General features: G+C 47.3%; 1 protein-coding gene across 1 annotated transcript in view; it reads right to left on the bottom strand.

Annotated features, from left to right (window-relative positions):
• LOC122543625 (zinc finger protein 850-like) overlaps nt 1–6,129 on the bottom strand; it is a 29,502-nt gene extending 23,373 nt beyond the window's left edge. Inside the window, exons 1-2 of the mRNA XM_043682448.1 lie at nt 5,394–6,129; nt 1,536–2,916 (exon numbers count right to left, since the gene is read on the bottom strand). Of these exons, the coding sequence (XP_043538383.1) occupies nt 1,536–2,806 (1,271 nt within the window). The 5' untranslated portion in view covers nt 2,807–2,916; nt 5,394–6,129. The remainder of the gene's footprint in view (nt 1–1,535; nt 2,917–5,393) is intronic.
• Nucleotides 6,130–12,134: the final 6,005 nt, after the last annotated feature.

The following is a 12,134-nucleotide window of genomic DNA, read 5'->3' as shown; positions in this document are numbered from 1 at the left end:
GTGTTGCTGAACAGAGAGACCTTGCAGTGCAGGTTCATAGCTCCTTGACAGTGGAGTCACAGGTAGATAGGATAGTAAAGGTGTTTGGTCTGCTTTCCTTTATTGGTCAGAGTATTGAGTATAGGAATTGGGAGGTCATGTTGCAGCTGTACAGGACATTGGTTAGGCCACTGTTGGAATATTGCGTGCAACTCTGGTCTCCTTCCTATCGGAAAGATGTTGTGAAACCTGAAAGGGCTCAGAAAAGATTTCCAAGGATGTTGCCAGGGTTGGAGGGTTTGAGCTACAGGGAGAGGTTGAACAGGCTGGGGCTGTTTTCCCTGGAGCGTCGGAGGCTGAGTAGTGACCTTATGGAGGTTTAAAAAGTCATGAGGGCCATGGACGGGGTTAATTGACAAAGTCTTTTCCCTGTGGTGGGAAAACCTTTTCACACAGAGAGTGGTACGTGTATGGAATGTGGACAGGCAGGAGGCTGGAAGAACACAGCAGCATCAGGAGTCGGAAAAGTCGAGTTTCGGGTGTAACCTGTCAGAGGAAGTGGTGGAGGCTGGTACAATTACAACATTTAAAAGGCATCTGGCTGGGTATACGAATAGGAAGGGTTTAGAGGGATACGCGCCAAGTGCTGGCAAATGGGACTAGCTTACGTTGGGACATCTGGTCTGCATGGATGAGTAGGACTGAGGGGTCTGTTTCTGTGCTGTATGACTCTGCAGACATTATGGTTCCTCTTCTGCTGTGTGATGTTTTTGAGACCATTTGGTGAGTCCAGCCTGCTGTGTTACTGGATAGGATAAGGGCTGATCTCAGGCTTCACTGCACCTTTTTTGTCCACCCCTACATCCCCCCGCCCCACCCCATTCCCTGTAAGACCCCAGTTTATGTCTCAGCCCGAAATATATCCAGCAATGAAGCGTCCCCAACCTGTTGGGGTGGACAATTCCAAATTCACGTTCCTTCAATTGAGGCGGCGCCTCCTTATCTCACTGCTGAGAGACTGTCCCCTCCCTCCCGAGACCGGGCCCCTGTACTTTCCGACTTCTCCCACCAGAGGAAACAATCTCTCAATCGAGCGTCGCCCGGATGCTGCCTGACCTGCCGCGCTTTTCCAGCGCCACACTCTCGACTCTGATGTCTCCAGCATCCGCAGCCTTCACTTTTGCCTAGCCCTCTACGGGAAGCAGGCAAGACAGTGTGGTTAAAGTGACATGGGCACAAGCGGCTGAATGGCCTCCCCCCGACCCTCTGTCTCTCCTCAGCTGGACGGATTCCCGAAGGAGCGCCAGATATCCGGGATCCACGAGTGCTGTTCGAACTTGCCGGAGAAGGTATCCCAGACCTCTCCCACCTCCAAAGACAAGGGCCCAAGAAGGAGACAGCCCTTCCAAAAGGAACTTACTGACCTTTAATAAAACTCATTTGTTTTTTTACCGTGTTGTCCCTGATAACTGGGCTGGACTTTATGAACATTAGCGGAAATAGACTCAACAAACGTGGTTCAGCGACCGACAGCAAGCCCCAACCGCTGCACTTACTTGTGAACTCGCTGATGCATCGTGAGGTTGGACGACTGAGTGAATCCCTTCCCGCACACGGTGCAGGTGAAAGGCCTCTCCCCAGTGTGGACACGCTGGTGTCTCTGCAGGTGGCACGACTGAGTGAACCCCTTCCCACACTCGCAGCAGCTGAAGGGTTTCTCCCCGGTGTGGACGCGCTGGTGGGTCAGCAGGGTGGACAACCGGGCGAACCCCTTCCCGCAACTGGAGCAGGCGAACGGCCTCTCGCCGGTGTGAACGCCCTGGTGCGTCAGCAGGCTGGACGACTGAGTGAATCCCTTCCCGCACTGGGAGCAGATAAAGGGCCTCTCCCCGGTGTGAACCCGCTGGTGGGTCAGCAGGTTGAACGAGCAACTGAAGCCCTTCCCGCACTCGGAGCAGGTGAAGGGCCTCTCCCCGGTGTGAACCCGCTGGTGGACAGTCAGTTGAGACGACTGCTTGAAGCCAGTCCCGCATTCGGAGCACCTGAACGGTCTCTCGTCCGAGTGAACGCGCTGGTGCCGCGTCAGTTCACCGGGACTCTTAAAGCCCTTTCCACAAACCAGGCACTTGAACGGCCTCTCGTCAGTGTGAACCCGCTGGTGGGTCAGCAGATGGGATTTCTGAGTGAAGCCCATGCCGCACAAGGCGCAGGTGAACGGGCTCTCCCCGCTGTGAACTTGCTGGTGCAACAGCAGGGAGGTCGACTGGGTAAATCCCTTGCCACAGGTCGAGCAAGTGAACAGCTTCCACCCAGTGTGAGTCCGCTGGTGGACAGTGAGGTGAGATGAACGTTTGAAACCGGCCCCGCAGCACGAGCACCTGAACGGCCTCTCGTTGGTGTGGACACGTTGGTGCCGCATCAAGTCCCAGGAGCTTTTGTAGAATTTCCCGCAGTCCGGACATTCAAAAGGCCTCTCCTCGGTGTGAACCCGCTGGTGTGTCTGCAGGTTGGAGGACTGAGTGAATCCCTTCCCACACACAGAGCAGGTGAACGGCTTCTCCCCGGTGTGCACTCGCTGGTGTAACAGCAGGTAGGAGGAACGAGCGAATCCCTTCCCGCACGTGGAGCAGATAAACGGCCTCTCGCCAGTGTGACTGCGCTGGTGCAGGTCCAGATCCGACGGATAATTGAACGCTTTTGCGCAGACTCCACACCTCCACGGCTTCACCCCGACGGGCCCGCACTCATGTCGTGGCAGGTCAGGCGACCGAGGGAAGCTCTGCCCGCACTCGGCGCACAGTTCTCCTCCGCTGTTCCCTCCTTCCATACCCAATCTTTGACGGAGTTGGGGTTGTCACAAATTGGGCGACTCGATCAGGTCCAGGTGGGAGGTTGGGCGCCGGTTCCCCGACCGGAGGCGTCCCTCATCCGAACGCCCTGTGAAACGGATGTCAGAAAGGAAAACCAGAGTGAGTAAGAACCCGTGGAAACACAAAGGCACGTCGTGAAATGGAAATGAACGAGCGTTTGTGGGGCCAGCAGTGGCAAAAAAGTGTGACCGCGAAAGCTGCTGGATTGTCATAAATTCCTTCTGGGAATGGGAACTGCCAGACAGTCCAAACTCATGGGAGACTCTGCCAAAATATAAAAATGTGCAGGTTAGGGTGAACTGGCCGTGCTAAATTGCCCGTAGTGTTAGGTGAAGGGGTAAATGTAGGGGAATGGGTCTGGGTGGGTTGCTCTTTGGAGGGTCGGTGTGGACTTGTTGGGCCGAAGGGCCTGTTGCCACACCGTAAGTAATCTAAAATTATACTCTGTACTCAAGGGTCTTGACGCAACTTAGAAAAACCAATCCCTGGGAGCTCCACGATTAACATTCCCGCAATCTGAAAAGCATCTATTAACGAGAAACCTCTCTCTCTCTCTCTCCTGCCACTCAGTCAGTTTCAGATTAAATGTGATGCTGTCCCTTCTAATCGATTTTTCTAATTGACCTGTTCAGGGATGTAATCACACACTTCTGGAGCAGGTAGGACTTGAACCTGGGTCTCCTAGTCCAGAGGTACGGACACTAACACTGCACCACAAGACAACCCCTCTGTTATTCCATGAGCTCCCACCTCAGTCATAGAGATGTACAGCACGGAAACAGACCCTTCGGTCCAACCCGTCCATGCCGACCAGATATCCCAACCCAATCTAGTCCCACCTGCCAGCACCTGGCCCATATCCCCCCAAACCCTTCCTGTTCATATACCCATCCAGATGCCTTTTAAATGTTGCAATTGTACCAGCCTCCACTACTTCCTCTTGCAGCTCATTCCATACAGGCACCACCCTGTGCTTGAAACAGTTGCCCCTTAGGTCCCTTTTAAATCTTTCCCCTCTCACCGTAAACCTACACCCTCTAGTTCTGGACTCCCCCACCTCAGGGAAAAGACCTTGTCTATTTATTCTATCCATGCCCCTCATGATTTTATAAACCTCTGTAAGGTCACTCCTCGGCCTCCGATGCTCCAGGGAAAACAGCCTCAGCCTGGTCAGCCTCTCCCTGTAGCTCAAACCCTCCAACCCTAGCAACATCTTGTAAATCTTTTCTGAGCCCTTTCAAGTTTCTGTTGCACAGCATGTATTTCAGAAGTCCATGTAAAGCACATCAACATTACCCTAACAACTAACTTTATTACCTCATCAAAAATATCATGTCATTAGACATGATGGCTCTCCTTAATAAAGCCAAATTTGCTCCAGTTACTGTTCATTTTAATTTGAATTATCATTTTTGAAAGCTTCCCCACCACGTTTAACTGGTTTGTAGTTGCTGACCTTATCTTTTTTGAATGAGAAGTGTAACATTTGCAATTCTCCAGCCTTCTGTCACCAGTGGTTAGGTAAAAGCAGGGACTGCAGATGCTGGAAACCAGAGTCTAGATTAGAGTGGTGCTGGAAAAGCACAGCAGTTCAGGCAGCATCCGAGGAGCAGGAAAATCGACGTTTCGGGCAAAAGCCCTTCATCAGGAATAGAATCAGGGACTGTCACCAGTCCCAAGTCTCAGGGAAAATTAGTCTTTGCCACTACAATTTCTACTGTAACTGTCTTCAATAATCCTTGGACGCATCTCATCAAGTATGACTCACAGCTTATTCAACTATGAGAAAGTGAGGACTGCAGATGCTGGAGATCAGAGCTGAAGAAGGGCTTATGCCTGAAACGTCGATTCTCCTGCTCCTTGGATGCTGCCTGACCTGCTGCGCTTTTCCAGCAACACATTTTTCAGCTCACAGCTTATTCAATTTTATATCTGTTACAATGTTAAACCTTTCAGGTCTCTTAATTTCCTTCCCTTTTTCTAAAGCCTGAATAGCATTTTCTTTCTTTACACAGGGGGTACAAAATCTATATTTGAAATCTCAGCCATCTCCTCTTCAGTTTCTATCTTTTTATTTTAGTTTGTTTCTATCACAAATTCTATCAATTTCCATCTCCTCTGCTCCCTTTTCAGTTCCTAATTGGATCTACTTCTCCTTTAACACATTTTTACTACGTATATGCGGACTGAAGACATTTTGGTTCACGTCTATATTAATTTTGGCTTCTTTTCGTACGTCTGCTCTGCTTCGGATAGCTCATCATTTGATTCTCCCCGAACATTCCAAATTTAGCCTGGATATCGGTCGAACTATCAACCTCATATCTGTCATAAGTGCATTTTCCTTTTCCATCTTAATTTATCTAATTTGTCATCTCGGGAGCTTTGGAGATGTGTGCCCTCATTCGTGAGTATATACGTTGACAATGTCAGAACTTTCTCTACTGAAAAGCAGTACAATGTTCAGTTGCAGTTTTGATTCCAGTTAATCTGAATCAGATCCATTCATACCCAATTGAAGTTTGCTTTCTCCCAATTACTTACTTGAATTCTTAGCTGAAGTCTTTGCCCACAGAAGATACGAACGCTTGTCTTCCAATTTTAAAACTTGATGTTTTGGGTCCGGATGAACTGAGTGACTCTGTCAGACTTTGATGTGACCCTTGATTTCAGTTTCCAGGCGTCAATTTGCTGCTCCTGATGTCCTGCAAAAGAACAGACACAGACTCTTTACTGTCAGCTCAGAATAGAAACTCGGAAGAGGCAAACATTTCGCTTGAGTAGACGCAAAATACTGAGGGCCTGGAGTGGAAACAGGAAAAGGAGAACTTGCAGGTCCAGTGGCATCTGCAGAGAGGAAATCTGAATTAACATTTCAAATCCACTGACTTCTTCAACACGCAGAATCTGAGTTTTTCCGGCACTTTCTGTTTTATGTAACGTTCCTGTTGGCTTGGCTCCCCCAAGTGTGTAAATCCCCTGGTCAAAGGAGTTTATGGTGTCCACCTCCAGCCTGCTCAGGAAAGACAGGAACAATGTTCTGGATCCTGGCCCCAAGCAATGACCGCGCATGCGCCCAGGCCGCCCGCTGCCCCCGACAAAGATGGCGACCGGCACCCGGGGCCTGCCGCCGAGAGACGGCACCCCGCAGCCTTCCAGCCCGTTCGCTGTCAACACGCGACCGGGAAGGCCTAATTCCGGTATCGGGACCTCCGCTGTGTGCTGAAGAAGCCTCCCCAGGCTAGTCGACCCCCGTTCTCGCCCGCCCGCATCCTGTTATAGCCTCTCACCGGGGGGAACGAGGCGAGAGGGGGAGGCCGCAGCAGGCTGCATCGCGCATGCGCGCTTCCGCCCGCGTGCGCCGCGCGCCTGCGTCAGGGGACGCCACTGCGCCCGCGCGGGGGTTTGCAAGCCCTCCCTTGGTCAATGTCAGAGCCCAGTCATGGACAGGGGGCGTTGTTGGGTCGCAAGTTGTGTTTTTGCACCAGTTTCCCAGTTTCTGCGGTGTGCATGGAGTGTTGCAAAAGCTTCCCTACCCTATGAGAAATAGGAAGTGCACTCTGGTCATGGCGAAAATACCAGATACTGCAAATACCTGTGGTAAAATGACAGACTTTCTCTGGCTCTCTGCCTCTTTGACGACCTTTGTTTTCCCCACTTGAGCGCAGAGCCCCCTTACGGTTTCTACTGGCCGGCAGAATGTGTCCAACAGTTGGTGGTTTTTGAGAAGATTTGTAGCCCAGGTTGATGGTAAGTATGTAAGTTTGCTCACTGAGCTGGAAGGTTAGCTTACAGATGTTTCGTCACCATGACTAGGTAACATCATCAGTGAGAGTCTCCGGTGAAGCTCTGGTGGTATGTCCCAACACTTCACCGGAGACTCCCTTTGATGATGCTACCTAGTAGTGGTGATGAAACATCTGAAAACGAACCTTCCAGCTCAGTGAGGTAACTTACATACTTATGTCTAACAGTCACAGCATTAAACAGAACAGTCAGAAAGAGTGGGAGCTGAGGAGTTATAATATGGTCAAACCAATCAAAGAGCTCCATAAAGGGAAAGTATAATGTGTATTCTTCTGTCCACAGTGGTTCAGCACCAGGGTCCCAGGTTCGATTCCAGCCTCGGGCGACTGTCTGTGTGGAATTTGCACATTCTCCCTGTGTCTGTGTGGGTTTACTCCGCATGTTCTGGTTTCCTCCCACATGTGCAGGTCAGGTAAATTAGCCATGCAAAATTGCCCATAGTGTTAGGTGCATTGTCAGAGGGAAATGGGTCCCGTTGGGTTACTCTTCGGAGGGTCGGTGTGGACTGGTTGGGCCGAAGGGCCTGTTTCCACACTGTAGGGAATTTAATCTAAAACCATGTTGTGCTATCAATTCTGCAAATTCACTTATGCATAAAATACCGGGGAATATTAAGTGAAAAAGCTAACACATTTGCACCATTCCTATAACAGCAGCAGCTGTTTTCTCAGTGTAATATTTTGGTTTTGGTTTCAGGCAACAAAATGTTTTACGTCCGTCAAATGTGAAAATCATAGTTAATCATATAGAACGGAGTCAGTGTGCATAAAATCATGCAATGCTGAAACTGAATCCCGCGTAATGATTAAGAAACAATCTGGAAAATAAAGAATGCAATTCAATTTGATATCACTGCAGCGATAATGACCAGGAGGTCTGTACTGCCATAAACAGCACGATGCATAGAGTCATAGAGATGTACAGCATGGAAACAGACCCTTTGGTCCAACCCGTCCATGCCAACCAGGTATCCCAACCCAATCTAGTCCCACCTGCCACCACCCAGCCCATATCCCTCCAAACCTTTCCTATTCATATACCCATCCAGATGCCTTTTCAATGTTGCAATTGTACTAACATCCACCACATCCTCTGGCAGCTCATTCCATACAGACACACACTCTGCGTGAATAAGTTTCCTCTTAGGTCTGTTTTATATCTTCTGGAGAGGTTGCACCTTCCTGTGGACAGTATCACAATCACCACTAGATTCAATGAAAGGGAATGAAATCATGTTGCACAGAATTTACTTGCAGCCAACAAAATATGCCGAGTACATCTACCACACCTCGGCAAATCACTTTGATTTAATTTAATTGCAGAGCAAGCTTCTGGGGAGCAAGGATATCCGCTGTAGCTGAGATCAAATGTCAGAGCTTTGCTAGTTGAAATGATAGCAACTGATACCCCCATTACATGCAGCAGACACAGCCCACAGACATCTGGAGAATGAAACATAACACAAACTGAAAGGGAAAGAACCATGATTAGAATGAATTAAGATGTCCAAGTTATTGAAAGGACTAATGCTTCTATTTTAAATTAAATGCAGCAATAAGTATTTCATGCAAAATTAAATAAAGGAAGTTTTCAACCAAGTGCAGGGAAATTGGGTTAGTGTGGATGTAATTTTGGTTGGCAAGCATTGTTTGTGCTGAAGGACTTGCCTCCGTGCTGTAGGACTGTATGATAATGATTCTATGATGAACTGAAAGAGAATCAAATCAAAGCTGCAATACACTAAACAAAAATCATAGCAGATTTCAAACCACTCTCACAACAGAACGAAATTTCTGGATGTTTTGCCTTATTGTTTCTTTGTCTCTGACCGCTTTCCAGCACAGTAGCAATGTTTCGTGCTCACAGATTCAAAGGTTCGCTCATATAATGCAGGCATTGAAACAAAATAGAGACATTTGACTTGATACCATAGAAATGGCAGTGTTGATGGAAAATAAATACTTCCCAAATCAACTGGACGTATTCAGATTAAACACTATTTTATCAAGTATGCAGACCCATTCTTAATATTTCTAACTCTATGTATTTCTCTATGTGGTCTGAAATAGGCTGTCTATCATTTCAATTTCTCATTTGTATGCAAGGTCCATGTATTTTCATCTGGCACAAGCCTCGGGTCTTCAGTCAATCGTCTATTTGGTGGACAATACTGTTCTGGACATCCTGTACAACCTCCAGTAGTGTTACAGATTTAAGTGACACTGTGTGACACAGTTATTCTATTGAGTGAATGCCAGAGATTTCAGTGAAGTAGCCAGCAATCACAGCCTGACAATGACAATATATTAGGATTTTAACACATTGTGCAGTATGAACCCAGAATACCATGATGTGAACTCAGGTCACAGGAAATGGTACACAGAAGTAAATGGAAGACCAGGTCAAACAACATTGAAGTTCTGTGGGCAGTCCATAATGGAATGACTATGAGGACAGCAAATGCTGAGCTTTGGATTCTGTCTGCTTTGCGGCTCTAAATAGGCGACTGAATGAAGCTAAACCTCGTAGTCAGGATGAAAACACATTGAACTCACATACATGTGGAAAATCCAAAGGTCAGACCTATTTGCTTGAACCAATACACACCAAGACAGAGGTCAGCAGGAGAGCATTAAAATGATTGCTGGTTTTGAGCAAAGAAATTGGGAGGGCCATTCCCTTGCCCTACACTCATCCTGGAACATCTAGACAGCAAGGACATTGACATCAGGAACTCACTCATCGACTATAGCTCTTCCCTCAACACCATAATCCCTTCCAGACTCATCTCAAAACTATGAAACCAAGGTCATGGCTCCCTTCTCTGCCACTGAATCCTCAGTTTCCGATCCACAGGCATCCATGAAGATAGACAACAGTGCCTCCTCCACAATAATACTCAGTACTAACACCTCGCAAGGATGCTTTCTCAGCCTGCTACAGTACCCCTTGTTACACCCATGACTGTATTGCCAAATTGCACATGAACACCATCCACAAGTTTGCTGATAGCAACACTGTGGTTGGATGGCTATCAAACATTGATGAGTCAGAGTCCAGGAAGGAGATGGAGGGTTTCGTGTCATGGTGCAATGACAACCACCTCTCTCTCAATGTCAGTGAAACAAAATAGCTGATTATTGACTTCAGGAAGAAAGGAGGAGAACATCACCCTACCCATGTCAAGGAAGCTGAGGTGGAGAGGGTTGGGAGTGTTACGTTCCTAGGAGTGACCATAACCGATGATCTGTCCTGGATCTCCCATGCAATTACAATGATCAAGAAGATGCAGTAGTGCGACTCCTGCCTCAGGTGGCTGAGGAAATTAGGCATGTGCAAAAGAACCTTCACCAACCTTTACGGATGCACCATCTAGTGCATAATGGCCTGGTATGGCAGCTGCTCTGCCCAGGACTGGAAGAAAGTTATGTGCATATCCCAGACCCTCACCGAAGCCAACCTCCCATCCAAGAACTCCATTTGTACTTCTTCTTGCACGGAAAAGCTGCTAACATCATCAGAGACCCCTCCCACCCCAGTAATGCTGTCTTCCAAACTCTCCCGTCAGGGGCAGAAGATACAGAAGCTGGAACACACACACTAACAGGTTCAGGAACAGCTTCTTCCCCACTGTTATTAGACTGCTGAATGGACCTCTCTAACTTCAAATAATGTTGATCTTGCAAATGGTGATCTTGCTTTGTACACCTGCGCGATCGTAACCTTGTATTCCTCTCTCTGTCTAAGCACCTCTGATCTGTGTGTCCTTGTTTGCTGTGGTCTGCCTGTATTACTCACAAAACAAAGCTTTTCAATGTACTTTGACACACGTGACCACAAAAAAGATCAATCCAAATCTTGAGGTGAGTATCAAAAGAAATACCAATTGTCTGGGAGAAATGAAACATGAAGTGAACAGATATGATAAACAGTGACAAATAAAGTTAGCTCCTATGAATAGGTGGCAGTGTAGTTAGCACTGCTACTTCACAGCGCCAGGGTCCTGTGGTCAATTTCAGCCTTGGGTCACTTTGCACATTTTCCCTGTGCCTGCATTAGTTTCCTCCTACAGTCCAAAAATGTACAGTTTAGATGGATTGACCATACTAAATTTCACCATAGCGTCCAGGGATTTGCAGTCGAGGTGGGTAGGCCTTGGTAAATGTGGGGTTTAGAGGACACGGTGGGATGCTCTTCAGAGGTTCAGTGCAGATCTGTTGGGCCAAATGGTTTCTTTCCATGAGAGACTATGAATTGGAATTAGGAAAGGTTGACACAACAAAGGGGAAAAGAAAAAGAGAAATTGCAGGAGGAAATTAATGGGTCTGGCAGTGTTTGTGGCAGGAGAGCAGAGTTAGCATTTTGAGTCCAGTATTGCTCCATCAGAAGTGAAGAAGGGAAGAACATATGAGATGCAAATTTTACACTTGAATTTGGCAGCCTGCTATTAATACTGAATGGTGACATTGCTGCCTCACAGAACCAGGGTCCCTGGTTTGATTGCAGCCTCGGGCGACTGTCTGTGTGGAGTTTGCACATTCTCTCCGTGTCCGCGTGGGTTTCCTCTGGGTGCTCTGGTTTCCTCCCACGGTCTAAAGATGTGCAGGTTAGGGTGAATTGGCCATGCTAAATTGCCCATAATGCTCGGTTCATTTAAGAGGCATTTGGATGGATATATGAATAGGAAGGGTTTGGAGGGATATGGGCCGAGTGCTGGCAGGTGGGACTAGATTGGGTTGGGATATCTGGTCGGCATGGACGGGTTGGACCGAAGGGTCTGTTTCCGTGCTGTACATCTCTATGACTCTATGACTCTAATTCAGAAATATTTAACTCTTAATTTGTCGGCTTGATATTTAGAACATTTAACCCATTGTGACATAAGCCAGAGTCATTACAATGTCAAACAAACATGGAAATATTTGTTACTTTCTGGATGTTAGTTGCAACGTTTATAATAGTGCCACTAAATACAAAAGTGTTATATCAAAATGTGTACATTATATTTAATTTACAGCACCACAGCAACTGCAAATTCTGATAAGTAATATTCATTATCATCTACATAGAACTTTACAGTGCAGTCCAGGCCCTTTGGCCCTCGATGTTGTGCTGACCTGTAGGACCAATCTGAAGCCTATCTATCCTACATTATTCCATTCTAATCCATATGTTTATCCAATGATCATTTAAATGCCCTTAACGTTGGCGAGTGTCCTACTGTTGCAGGCAGTGCATTCCACACCCTTACTACTATCTAATACTCCTCAGTTTAAAGCCATGTCCACTCATGTTCGCCATCACTATCCAAGGAAAAATATCAAAATCATAAAGGTACACATTTACTTTTGAGTGTCTGCGTGTTGTTGAATGCTTGTGAATAGATGTTTCATGTTTGTGCCAATGTCTTTGCGTGGCCTCCCATTAGTTTTGTCAGTTCCATTTTTGATATTTTCTTCTGATGAGGTCCCCTTTTCA

The sequence above is a fragment of the Chiloscyllium plagiosum genome, chromosome 44 (assembly GCF_004010195.1).
Source record: "Chiloscyllium plagiosum isolate BGI_BamShark_2017 chromosome 44, ASM401019v2, whole genome shotgun sequence".
Classification (NCBI taxonomy): Eukaryota; Metazoa; Chordata; class Chondrichthyes; order Orectolobiformes; family Hemiscylliidae; genus Chiloscyllium; species Chiloscyllium plagiosum.
The sequence above is the reverse complement of the archived record's forward strand: the minus strand, read 5'-3'. Positions and strand labels throughout refer to the sequence as shown.